At 46.3% G+C, this 14161-nt stretch overlaps 1 protein-coding gene and 1 long non-coding RNA gene across 3 annotated transcripts in view; both read right to left on the bottom strand.

Moving 5' to 3' along the window:
* Positions 1–14161, bottom strand: part of zgc:153184 (uncharacterized protein LOC751652 homolog) — a 103009-nt gene that overhangs the window by 49284 nt on the left and 39564 nt on the right. For both annotated transcript variants that reach the window (XM_052468832.1, XM_052468831.1), the window contains exons 2-4: positions 13813–13899; positions 1714–1791; positions 1356–1436 (exon numbers count right to left, since the gene is read on the bottom strand). In XM_052468832.1, the coding sequence (XP_052324792.1) occupies positions 1356–1436; positions 1714–1791; positions 13813–13839 (186 nt within the window). In that variant the 5' untranslated portion in view covers positions 13840–13899. The remainder of the gene's footprint in view (positions 1–1355; positions 1437–1713; positions 1792–13812; positions 13900–14161) is intronic.
* On the bottom strand, positions 138–807 carry LOC127908997 (uncharacterized). Its single transcript, XR_008069412.1, has 4 exons — positions 746–807; positions 382–461; positions 302–341; positions 138–177 (listed from the first exon to the last, which is right to left on the bottom strand). It is a non-coding gene; the product is annotated as an uncharacterized LOC127908997 (long non-coding RNA).

Genomic DNA, 14161 nt, shown 5'->3' with positions numbered 1-14161 from the left:
AACTGTAACAATGTGCAGTATTTGATAGAAAACAAGTGCTCAAATGTACGTTTTCAAGAAACATTTGGAGACAAAATATAGTTTTGTTGTTGACAAAATTTCTTAGCCAACTCCGTTTTGCCCCATATTACACCTCTACTGGTCTCTGTGTCAGACAGACAGAGTTCTCTAGAGCACCTCTACTGGTCTCTGAGTCAGACAGAGTTCTCTAGAGCACCTCTACTGGTCTCTGAGTCAGACAGACAGAGTTCTCTAGAGCACCTCTACTGGTCTCTGAGTCAGACAGAGTTCTCTAGAGCACCTCTACTGGTCTCTGTGTCAGACAGAGTTCTCTAGAGCACCTCTACTGGTCTCTGAGTCAGACAGAGTTCTCTAGAGCACCTCTACTGGTCTCTGTGTCAGACAGAGTTCTCTAGAGCACCTCTACTGGTCTCTGTGTCAGACAGAGTTCTCTAGAGCACCTCTACTGGTCTCTGAGTCAGACAGAGTTCTCTAGAGCACCTCTACTGGTCTCTGAGTCAGACAGAGATCTCTAGAGCACCTCTACTGGTCTCTGAGTCAGACAGAGATCTCTAGAGCACCTCTACTGGTCTCTGAGTCAGACAGAGTTCTCTAGAGCACCTCTACTGGTTTCTGAGTCAGACAGAGTTCTCTAGAGCACCTCTACTGGTCTCTGAGTCAGACAGACAGAGTTCTCTAGAGCACCTCTACTGGTCTCTGAGTCAGACAGAGTTCTCTAGAGCACCTCTACTGGTCTCTGTGTCAGACAGAGTTCTCTAGAGCACCTCTACTGGTCTCTGTGTCAGACAGAGGTCTCTAGAGCACCTGGTCTCTGTCTCAGACAGATCGAGTTCTCTAGAGCACCTCTACTGGTCTCTGTGTCAGACAGAGTTCTCTAGAGCACCTCTACTGGTCTCTGAGTCAGACAGAGATCTCTAGAGCACCTCTACTGGTCTCTGAGTCAGACAGAGATCTCTAGAGCATTTAGAATAAACATGCAGAGTAGAAAGTTGGCTTCAGATTTTGACCGCAAGACAAGAATCAGGATATCCTGTTTCTTAAGAGGAGCCTAAACTCAGACATGGTGAACAAGGCTAAAACATGCCAACTCAGAGAGATAAAGCCTGGGTTGTTTCCTGCTACAACATCTACTAAAAGGTTTCACTTTGTTTTGAGGCGCATTGAAAAAAAACTATTCTGTAAGAGTGATTTGAAAGTGCAAACAAAAGCTGGTACCAGATCTTAATATGTTTTTGTTTATTTCAGTCAACTTCTCAAACTATATCTTTTTTTTCAGATCTGAGACCAGCTAGGCCGAGACATGGACAGCAACACACAGACAGTGATACACTGACCTGCAGCTTCTCGATGAGGGGGGAACTCTTGGAGGTCTTCATCTTGGATTTGGGGGGGTGTGGAGAGACGATGCTGGGTTTCTATGGATACGACAGACACCAAAGAGTTAACAGAGACGGTTGCCACTATAAAAGCCAAGTTAGGGACGACAGAGACAGACCACTAGAACGAAATCCCCAGAAAGGAGACAACTAACAGACCAAAAACATCCCTCAGGCACACTTGACATTTAAAGGTACATTTCAGGCCTTTGTTTCAAAAAGGGGAATTTCCTCGTAGCCAAATCAGCATTTTCCCATTTTTTCACAATTGCAACATGACATTTTATGTCTAAAACAGAAAGTTGGCAACTTCTACCTCCAGTTCCCCGTGGTCATGTTTCACGTCGTGAAGCTGCAGGAAACATGGAGGAGGTCTCCTTTTAACAGGCTTCCTCTGCAACACAATGACAGAATAGTTAATAACATACAAATACAGGCATTCAGATACAAATACAGGTATTCAGATACAAATACAGGTATTCAGATACAAATACAGGCATTCAGATACAAATACAGGCATTCAGATACAAATACAGGCATTCAGATACAAATACAGGCATTCAGATACAAATACAGGCATTCAGATACAAATGCAGGCATTCAGATACAAATGCAGGCATTCAGATACAAATACAGGCATTCAGATACAAATACAGGCATTCAGATACAAATACAGGCATTCAGATACAAATACAGGCATTCAGATACAAATGCAGGCATTCAGATACAAATGCAGGCATTCAGATACAAATGCAGGCCTTCAGATACAAATGCAGGCCTTCAGATACAAATGCAGGCATTCAGATACAAATACAGGCATTCAGATACAAATACAGGCATTCAGATACAAATACAGGCATTCAGATACAAATACAGGCATTCAGATACAAATACAGGCATTCAGATACAAATACAGGCATTCAGATACAAATACAGGCATTCAGATACAAATACAGGTATTCAGATACAAATACAGGCATTCAGATACAAATACAGGCATTCAGATACAAATACAGGCATTCAGATACAAATACAGGCATTCAGATACAAATACAGGCATTCAGATACAAATACAGGTATTCAGATACAAATACAGGCATTCAGATACAAATACAGGCATTCAGATACAAATACAGGCATTCAGATACAGATACAGGCATTCAGATACAAATACAGGCATTCAGATAAAACTTCAGGCATTCAGATACAAATACAGGCATTCAGATACAAATACAGGCATTCAGATACAAATACAGGCATTCAGATAAAACTTCAGGCATTCAGATACAAATACAGGCATTCAGATACAACTTCAGGCATTCAGATACAAATACAAGCATTCAGATACAAATACAGGCATTCAGATACAAATACAGGCATTCCGATACAAATACAGGCATTCAGATACAAATACAGGCATTCAGATACAAATACAGGCATTCAGATACAAATACAGGCATTCAGATACAAATACAGGCATTCAGATACAAATACAGGCATTCAGATACAAATACAGGCATTCAGATACAAATACAGGCATTCAGATACAAATACAGGCATTCAGATACAAATACTGGCATTCAGATACAAATACTGGCATTCAGATAATACTTCAGGCATTCGGGCATTGGTAACCTCTATACTAGTGTTGTCACGATACCAGGATTAGTATCACAGTATAATACAATGCAAACTGCATTGCTACAGATGCCGGTCTGATACCCGTGCCAGCCGCGACCGGGAGACCCATGAGGCGACGGTGGGCTTTTGGTTTCTCTCCCTCTAAAAACACAAATAAATCATTCTAAATAACAAACTGCCTTTATTTACAAATTAGTAATAATGTCCCAGTCCATGTTGAAGAATTGCCTTTTTCTCACTCACTCTAGGTTATTTGAAATCAAAATAATCTCCAAAATAGGGTTATTCTTTTAAACAAAGCTATTATTATTATTATCATTAATTAATTTAGAATTATATAAAAGCCCCTTAGATATTAATTTAGAATCCTCCAATCCTTTAAATCTAATTATTGGCGGAGAGTCACCTTATTGAAAAAATAAATAATCTGATATACCGTAGGACTACCTTAGGCGACATGAGTCTCACTAGTGTTGAGTAATGTGCTGTTAAAAGTGGTGTAGGTCTTATCTATTTAAAGAGCATATTGAAATTAGAAGCAATAAGATTTGAAGCAATTGCCTACCCGCTGTGGTCAACTATTTCAGCATCGTTTCGCACTGCTCTGAGACAAGCATGGGGACTGGTCTTGATAAATCAATGAGATTTTTATTTTCACTGAATCTCCGTTTGAGTATTGGTTAGACTACAATTATGGTGTGGAAATGTTATGCTCTTAGCACTGTAGCCTACTCCCGACCATTACGTTGTACAGCGCCATATTTTCCTAACGGAAACCCTGAGGGTTTTGTTTTTCTTGGAATAGAAACACTATAATATTAATCAAAATAATTAAGCTACATTTCTTAAAATCAATCCCATATACTATGTTCTTACAAAAAAAAGGTTTTCAATTCTTCAATGCTTCTGAAAGATGCCCTCTAGTGGTCAAACTAGCACTAACTAGCATTAATGGTAACAATGGCTGACAATTAAATAACGTGCCATAGAATTCTGCGGCAGCCTTCAAGGTGTGCTGCAGTATGACACAACTTTTACAGGAAGAACCACGGTGCCATCACAATACTCAATACTAAAACGATACCAAAAACGATACCACGGGAAAACGAGAAGGTGTATTAGCCAAAGTCATAGAATGGCACTTGATCCAGACAGATCTTTTTTTTTTTGAGTTCAATACATTTGAAATGTTTGATGACAATTTATAATATTATGGTCCTAATTTACTTGGATGGTAAATCTCAATCTATTGATGAAGTGGATAAATAAAAGGTGTAGCCTAGGTCTATTCAAAATCCAGGTGAATCTCTATTCAGTAGGAGTGTGTGGATGCATTGAGTTATTGAGCTTGTGTGGGCTCATTTCATGGTGCTACAGATGAGACTTTCCAAACGGGGACTAATTTTACTGTTAACTGATCAACAACTTTTTTTTTTTAAATAAAAGTGTGCGCTGTCTCTTTAAGACCCAATGATGTAATGCACACAGCGAGAAAGAGAGGAGAGATGTGACTGAGGCAAGGGCGAGGTAGTGAATGAATAACCATTTTTGGGGGGCAACGACTATAGATTTTAAGTGACAATCAGCAACTTTGAAATCAACATACTTTGCGTTATGGTTCTTTATATTATCACAAACAAAGTATAAGGGTAGTGAATTGATGTTAGCTTCAGCTGCAAGCTAGCAAGGAAAGTTAGCCTAGGAAGCTGGAAGCTAGCAAGGAAAGTTAGCCTAGGAAGCTGGAAGCTAGCAAGGAAAGTTAGCCTAGGAAGCTGGAAGCTAGCAAGGAAAGTTAGCCTAGGAAGCTGCAAGCTAGCAAGGAAAGTTAGCCTAGGAAGCTGGAAGCCAGCAAGGAAAGTTAGCCTAGGAAGCTGGAAGCCAGCAAGGAAAGTTAGCCTAGGAAGCTGGAAGCTACCGGTATCTTCTGTTCTTGCATTGTAAAGTCTTCTGGTGGACAGAAATGAACAATTGCAAAATGCATTATTCAAGTGTGTTCAATTCTGTGTTGCTTCCAACACTCTACTCAGCAAACTGGATGCAGTTTATCACAGTGCCATCCGTTTTGTCACTAAAGCACCTTATACCACCCACCACTGCGACTTGTATGCTCTCGTTGGCTGGCCCTCGCTACATATTCGTCGCCAGACCCACTGGCTCCAGGTCATCTACAAGTCCATGCTAGGTAAAGCTCCGCCTTATCTCAGTTCACTGGTCACGATGGCAACACCCATCCATAGCACTCGCTCCAGCAGGTGTATCTCACTGATCATCCCTAAAGCCAACACCTCATTTGGCCGCCTTTCGTTCCAGTTCTCTGCTGCCTGTGACTGGAACGAATTGCAAAAATCGCTGAAGTTGGAGACTTTTATCTCCCTCACCAACTTCAAACATCTGCTATCTGAGCAGCTAACCGATCGCTGCAGCTGTACATAACTCTGTGTTGTCTGTTCACACCGCTATGCTTTATCTTGGCCAGGTCGCAGTTGCAAATGAGAACTTGTTCTCAACTAGCCTACCTGGTTAATTAAAAAAATAAAACATTTAAATGAGAGAGGAGATGGTTCCTCAGGACAGACTCCCAGTGGTTCCTCAGGACAGACTAGAGACAGAATGAGAGAGGAGATGGTTCCTCAGGACAGACTAGAGACAGAATGAGAGAGGAGATGGTTCCTCAGGACAGACTAGAGACAGAATGAGAGAGGAGATGGTTCCTCAGGACAGACTAGAGACAGAATGAGAGAGGAGATGGTTCCTCAGGACAGACTAGAGACAGAATGAGAGAGGAGATGGTTCCTCATGACAGACTAGAAACAGAATGAGAGAGGAGATGGTTCCTCAGGACAGACTAGAGACAGAATGAGAGAGGAGATGGTTCCTCAGGATAGACTAGAGTCAGAATGAGAGAGGAGATGGTTCCTCAGGACAGACTAGAGACAGAATGAAAGAGGAGATGGTTCCTCAGGACAGACTAGAGACAGAATGAGAGAGGAGATGGTTCCTCAAGACAGACTAGAGACAGAATGAGAGAGGAGATGGTTCCTCATCGACAGACTAGAGACAGAATGAGAGAGGAGATGGTTCCTCAGGACAGACTAGAGACAGAATGAGAGAGGAGATGGTTCCTCAGGACAGACTCCCAGTGGTTCCTCGGGACAGACTAGAGACAGAATGAGAGAGGAGATGGTTCCTCAGGACAGACTAGAGACAGAATGAGAGAGGAGGTGGTTCCTCAGGACAGACTCCCAGTGGTTCCTCAGGACAGACTAGAGACAGAATGAGAGAGGAGATGGTTCCTCAGGACAGACTAGAGACAGAATGAGAGGAGATGGTGTCCCCCAGGGCTCTGTTCTAGGCCCTCTCTTATTCTCGCTATACACCAAGTCACTTGGCTCTGTCATAACCTCACATGGTCTCTCCTATCATTGCTATGCAGACGACACACAATTAATCTTCTCCTTTCCCCCTTCTGATGACCAGGTGGCGAATCGCATCTCTGCATGTCTGGCAGACATATCAGTGTGGATGACGGATCACCACCTCAAGCTGAACCTCAGCAAGACGGAGCTCCTCTTCCTCCCGGGGAAGGACTGCCCGTTCCATGATCTCGCCATCACGGTTGACAACTCCATTGTGTCCTCCTCCCAGAGCGCTAAGAACCTTGGCGTGATCCTGGACAACACCCTGACGTTCTCAACTAACATCAAGGCGGTGTCCCGTTCCTGTAGGTTCATGCTCTACAACATCCGCAGAGTACGACCCTGCCTCACACAGGAAGCGGCGCAGGTCCTAATCCAGGCACTTGTCATCTCCCGTCTTGACTACTGCAACTCGCTGTTGGCTGGGCTCCCTGCCTGTGCCATTAAACCCCTACAACTCATCCAGAACGCCGCAGCCCGTCTGGTGTTCAACCTTCCCAAGTTCTCTCACGTCACCCCGCTCCTCCGCTCTCTCCACTGGCTTCCAGTTGAAGCTCGCATCCGCTACAAGACCATGGTGCTCGCCTACGGAGCTGTGAGGGGAACGGCACCTCAGTACCTCCAGGCCCTGATCAGGCCCTACACCCAAACAAGGGCACTGCGTTCATCCACCTCTGGCCTGCTCGCCTCCCTACCACTGAGGAAGTACAGTTCCCGCTCAGCCCAGTCAAAACTGTTCGCTGCTCTGGCCCCCAATGGTGGAACAAACTCCCTCACGACGCCAGGACAGCGGAGTCAATCACCACCTTCCGGAGACACCTGAAACCCCACCTCTTCAAGGAATACCTAGGATAGGGTAAGTAAGGGTAAGTAATCCTTCTCACTCCCCCAACAAGATTTAGATGCAAGTGGCTGTTCCACTGGTTGTCATAGGTGTTTGCACCAATTTGTAAGTCGCTCTGGATAAGAGCGTCTGCTAAATGACTTAAATGACAGACTAGAGACAGAATGAGAGAGGAGATGGTTCCTCAGGACAGACTAGAGACAGAATGGGAGAGGAGATGGTTCCTCGGGACAGACTAGAGACAGAATGAGAGAGGAGATGGTTCCTCAGGACAGACTAGAGACAGAATGAGAGAGGAGATGGTTCCTCAGGACAGACTAGAGACAGAATGAGAGAGGAGATGGTTCCTCAGGACAGACTAGAGACAGAATGAGAGAGGAGATGGTTCCTCAGGACAGACTCCCAGTGGTTCCTCGGGACAGACTAGAGACAGAATGAGAGAGGAGATGGTTCCTCAGGACAGACTAGAGACAGAATGAGAGGAGATGGTTCCTCAGGACAGACTAGAGACAGAATGAGAGAGGAGATGGTTCCTCAGGACAGACTAGAGACAGAATGAGAGAGGAGATGGTTCCTCAGGACAGACTAGAGACAGAATGAGAGAGGAGATGGTTCCTCAGGACAGACTAGAGACAGAATGAGAGAGGAGATGGTTCCTCAGGACAGACTAGAGACAGAATGAGAGAGGAGATGGTTCCTCAGGACAGACTAGAGACAGAATGAGAGAGGAGATGGTTCCTCAGGACAGACTAGAGACAGACTGAGAGAGGAGATGGTTCCTCAGGACAGACTAGAGACAGAATGAGAGAGGAGATGGTTCCTCAGGACAGACTAGAGACAGAATGAGAGAGGAGATGGTTCCTCAGGACAGACTAGAGACAGAATGAGAGAGGAGATGGTTCCTCAGGACAGACTAGAGACAGAATGAGAGAGGAGATGGTTCCTCAGGACAGACTAGAGACAGAATGAGAGGAGATGGTTCCTCAGGACAGACTAGAGACAGAATGAGAGAGGAGATGGTTCCTCAGGACAGACTAGAGACAGAATGAGAGAGGAGATGGTTCCTCAGGACAGACTAGAGACAGAATGAGAGAGGAGATGGTTCCTCAGGACAGACTAGAGACAGAATGAGAGAGGAGATGGTTCCTCAGGACAGACTAGAGACAGAATGAGAGAGGAGATGGTTCCTCAGGACAGACTAGAGACAGACAGAGAGGAGATGGTTCCTCAGGACAGACTAGAGACAGAATGAGAGAGGAGATGGTTCCTCAGGACAGACTAGAGACAGAATGAGAGAGGAGATGGTTCCTCAGGACAGACTAGAGACAGAATGAGAGAGGAGATGGTTCCTCAGGACAGACTAGAGACAGAATGAGAGAGGAGATGGTTCCTCAGGACAGACTAGAGACAGAATGAGAGAGGAGATGGTTCCTCAGGACAGACTAGAGACAGAATGAGAGAGGAGATGGTTCCTCAGGACAGACTAGAGACAGAATGAGAGAGGAGATGGTTCCTCAGGACAGACTAGAGACAGAATGAGAGAGGAGATGGTTCCTCAGGACAGACTAGAAACAGAATGAGAGAGGAGATGGTTCCTCAGGACAGACTAGAGACAGAATGAGAGAGGAGATGGTTCCTCAGGATAGACTAGAGTCAGAATGAGAGAGGAGATGGTTCCTCAGGACAGACTAGAGACAGAATGAAAGAGGAGATGGTTCCTCAGGACAGACTAGAGACAGAATGAGAGAGGAGATGGTTCCTCAGGACAGACTAGAGACAGAATGAGAGAGGAGATGGTTCCTCATCGACAGACTAGAGACAGAATGAGAGAGGAGATGGTTCCTCAGGACAGACTAGAGACAGAATGAGAGAGGAGATGGTTCCTCAGGACAGACTCCCAGTGGTTCCTCGGGACAGACTAGAGACAGAATGAGAGAGGAGATGGTTCCTCATGACAGACTAGAGACAGAATGAGAGAGGAGGTGGTTCCTCAGGACAGACTCCCAGTGGTTCCTCAGGACAGACTAGAGACAGAATGAGAGAGCAGATGGTTCCTCAGGACAGACTAGAGACAGAATGAGAGGAGATGGTTCCTCAGGACAGACTAGAGACAGAATGAGAGAGGAGATGGTTCCTCAGGACAGACTAGAGACAGAATGAGAGAGGAGATGGTTCCTCGGGACAGACTAGAGACAGAATGAGAGAGGAGATGGTTCCTCAGGACAGACTAGAGACAGAATGAGAGAGGAGATGGTTCCTCAGGACAGACTAGAGACAGAATGAGAGGAGATGGTTCCTCAGGACAGACTAGAGACAGAATGAGAGAGGAGATGGTTCCTCAGGACAGACTAGAGACAGAATGAGAGAGGAGATGGTTCCTCAGGACAGACTAGAGACAGAATGAGAGAGGAGATGGTTCCTCAGGACAGACTAGAGACAGAATGAGAGAGGAGAAGGTTCCTCAGGACAGACTAGAGACAGAATGAGAGAGGAGATGGTTCCTCAGGACAGACTCCCAGTGGTTCCTCGGGACAGACTAGAGACAGAATGAGAGAGGAGATGGTTCCTCAGGACAGACTAGAGACAGAATGAGAGGAGATGGTTCCTCAGGACAGACTAGAGACAGAATGAGAGAGGAGATGGTTCCTCAGGACAGACTAGAGACAGAATGAGAGAGGAGATGGTTCCTCAGGACAGACTAGAGACAGAATGAGAGAGGAGATGGTTCCTCAGGACAGACTAGAGACAGAATGAGAGAGGAGATGGTTCCTCAGGACAGACTAGAGACAGAATGAGAGAGGAGATGGTTCCTCAGGACAGACTAGAGACAGAATGAGAGAGGAGATGGTTCCTCAGGACAGACTAGAGACAGACTGAGAGAGGAGATGGTTCCTCAGGACAGACTAGAGACAGAATGAGAGAGGAGATGGTTCCTCAGGACAGACTAGAGACAGAATGAGAGAGGAGATGGTTCCTCAGGACAGACTAGAGACAGAATGAGAGAGGAGATGATTCCTCAGGACAGACTTGAGACAGAATGAGAGAGGAGATGGTTCCTCAGGACAGACTAGAGACAGAATGAGAGGAGATGGTTCCTCAGGACAGACTAGAGACAGAATGAGAGAGGAGATGGTTCCTCAGGACAGACTAGAGACAGAATGAGAGAGGAGATGGTTCCTCAGGACAGACTAGAGACAGAATGAGAGAGGAGATGGTTCCTCAGGACAGACTAGAGACAGAATGAGAGAGGAGATGGTTCCTCAGGACAGACTAGAGACAGAATGAGAGAGGAGATGGTTCCTCAGGACAGACTAGAGACAGACAGAGAGGAGATGGTTCCTCAGGACAGACTAGAGACAGAATGAGAGAGGAGATGGTTCCTCAGGACAGACTAGAGACAGAATGAGAGAGGAGATGGTTCCTCAGGACAGACTAGAGACAGAATGAGAGAGGAGATGGTTCCTCAGGACAGACTAGAGACAGAATGAGAGGAGATGGTTCCTCAGGACAGACTAGAGACAGAATGAGAGGAGATGGTTCCTCAGGACAGACTAGAGACAGAATGAGAGAGGAGATGGTTCCTCAGGACAGACTAGAGACAGAATGAGAGAGGAGATGGTTCCTCAGGACAGACTAGAGACAGAATGAGAGAGGAGATGGTTCCTCAGGACAGACTAGAGACAGAATGAGAGAGGAGATGGTTCCTCAGGACAGACTAGAGACAGACAGAGAGGAGATGGTTCCTCAGGACAGACTAGAGACAGAATGAGAGAGGAGATGGTTCCTCAGGACAGACTAGAGACAGAATGAGAGAGGAGATGGTTCCTCAGGACAGACTAGAGACAGAATGAGAGAGGAGATGGTTCCTCAGGACAGACTAGAGACAGAATGAGAGAGGAGATGGTTCCTCAGGACAGACTAGAGACAGAATGAGAGAGGAGATGGTTCCTCAGGACAGACTAGAGACAGAATGAGAGAGGAGATGGTTCCTCAGGACAGACTAGAGACAGAATGAGAGAGGAGATGGTTCCTCAGGACAGACTAGAGACAGAATGAGAGAGGAGATGGTTCCTCAGGACAGACTAGAGACAGAATGAGAGAGGAGATGGTTCCTCAGGACAGACTAGAGACAGAATGAGAGAGGAGATGGTTCCTCAGGACAGACTAGAGACAGAATGAGAGAGGAGATGGTTCCTCAGGACAGACTAGAGACAGAATGAGAGAGGAGATGGTTCCTCAGGACAGACTAGAGACAGAATGAGAGAGGAGATGGTTCCTCAGGACAGACTAGAGACAGAATGAGAGGGGAGATAACATGATACAGTCTAGACTCCCAGTGGTTCCTCAGGACAGACTAGAGTCAGAATGAGAGAGGAGATGGTTCCTCAGGACAGACTAGAGTCAGAATGAGAGAGGAGATCGTTCCTCAGGACAGACTAGAGACAGAATGAGAGGGGAGATAACATGATACAGTCCAGACTCCCAGTGGTTCCTCAGGACAGACTAGAGTCAGTATGAGAGGGGAGATAACATGATACAGTCCAGACTCCCAGTGGTTCCTCAGGACAGACTAGAGTCAGTATGAGAGGGGAGATAACATGATACAGTCCAGACTCCCAGTGGTTCCCCAGGACAGACTCCCAGTGGTTCCTCAGGACAGACTAGAGTCAGAATGAGAGAGGAGATGGTTCCTCAGGACAGACTCCCAGTGGTTCCTCAGTCCAGACTCCCAGTGGTTCCTCAGTCCAGACTCCCAGTGGTTCCTCAGGACAGACTCCCAGTGGTTCCTCAGGACAGACTAGAGTCAGTATGAGAGAGGAGATGGTTCCTCAGGACAGACTAGAGTCAGAATGAGAGAGGAGATGGTTCCTCAGCCCAGCCTCCCAGCGGTTCCTCAGGACAGACTAGAGACAGAATGAGAGAGGAGATGGTTCCTCAGGACAGACTCCCAGTGGTTCCTCAGGACAGACTAGAGACCGAATGAGAGAGGAGATGGTTCCTCAGGACAGACTAGAGACAGACTGAGAGAGGAGATGGTTCCTCAGGACAGACTAGAGACAGAATGAGAGAGGAGATGGTTACTCAGGACAGACTAGAGACAGAATGAGAGAGGAGATGGTTCCTCAGGACAGACTAGAGTCAGTATGAGAGAGGAGATGGTTCCTCAGGACAGACTCCCAGTGCTTCCTCAGGACAGACTAGAGTCAGTATGAGAGAGGAGATGGTTCCTCAGGACAGACTAGAGACAGAATGAGAGAGGAGATGGTTCCTCAGGACAGACTAGAGTCAGTATGAGAGAGGAGATGGTTCCTCAGGACAGACTAGAGACAGAATGAGAGAGGAGATGGTTCCTCAGGACAGACTAGAGTCAGTATGAGAGAGGAGATGGTTCCTCAGGACAGACTCCCAGTGGTTCCTCAGGACAGACTAGAGTCAGTATGAGAGGGGAGATAACATGATACAGTCCAGACTCCCAGTGGTTCCTCAGGACAGACTAGAGTCAGTATGAGAGAGGAGATAACATGATACAGTCCAGACTCCCAGTGGTTCCCCAGGACAGACTCCCAGTGGTTCCTCGGGACAGACTAGAGTCAGTATGAGAGGGGAGATAACATGATACAGTCCAGACTCCCAGTGGTTCCCCAGGACAGACTCCCAGTGGTTCCTCGGGACAGACTAGAGTCAGTATGAGAGGGGAGATAACATGATACAGTCCAGACTCCCAGTGGTTCCTCAGGACAGACTAGAGTCAGTATGAGAGAGGAGATAACATGATACAGTCCAGACTCCCAGTGGTTCCCCAGGACAGACTCCCAGTGGTTCCTCAGGACAGACTAGAGTCAGTATGAGAGGGGAGATAACATGATACAGTCCAGACTCCCAGTGGTTCCCCAGGACAGACTCCCAGTGGTTCCCCAGGACAGACTCCCAGTGGTTCCTCAGGACAGACTAGAGTCAGTATGAGAGGGGAGATAACATGATACAGTCCAGACTCCCAGTGGTTCCTCAGGACAGACTAGAGTCAGTATGAGAGGGGAGATAACATGATACAGTCCAGACTCCCAGTGGTTCCTCAGGACAGACTAGAGTCAGTATGAGAGAGGAGATAACATGATACAGTCCAGACTCCCAGTGGTTCCCCAGAACAGACTCCCAGTGGTTCCTCAGGACAGATCAGAGCTAGCAATGAGTCCAGGTGGACCAGGCACAGTGTCTCGTGCTTTAAAGGGGACATCGGCTGCGCTGACAGACTTGATCCTCTCTCAATCAGTAGACAACGTGAGACACATTTAATAAAAATATCCAAAGTAACAAAAATGATTGTACCGGACCATTTTTTTCTTCTTCATGTTTTAGTATTTAAAAAGTACAGAAGTTTTGAGTATACAAATCAACATACCTCCATTACAGAGGATAAACCAGTGAGTTATAACCATCAACGACAGAGAAGGAGACAGACAGACATGACAACTTTACCACAGAACTAGAATGAGAAGCTATCTAGGAACTTTACCTCGTCGTGCGGAGTCTGCGTCGGCATGACGTGATCTTTGAATCTCCCGGCCAACTCGGCCACCGAAGACTTGACCGACGAGTCCTTCTGAAACACGAAAAGCTCATACATTCAGCAACATAGAAACACTGTCACGAACATAACCTTTGGCATCGCCGCGAGCCGAGAAAGTACTCTGGACCCCAGTGCCTTCCGTTGAGGAGAAGGAGGTCCAGCCTTCTGGATTTTCCTCGGAAGCATTTTGATCTCTCCCCGAATACAGAGCTGTGATTGTGGTTCTATCTGTCCACAGGAAGAGAGACACGGCATCCCCAGACACAGCTGGACAACATCATACCTCTGCATCTGC

This window comes from Oncorhynchus keta, chromosome 18, assembly GCF_023373465.1.
Source record: "Oncorhynchus keta strain PuntledgeMale-10-30-2019 chromosome 18, Oket_V2, whole genome shotgun sequence".
Lineage (NCBI taxonomy): Eukaryota > Metazoa > Chordata > Actinopteri > Salmoniformes > Salmonidae > Oncorhynchus > Oncorhynchus keta.
Note: the sequence above shows the minus strand (reverse complement) of the source record. Positions and strands in the feature narration are given on the sequence as shown.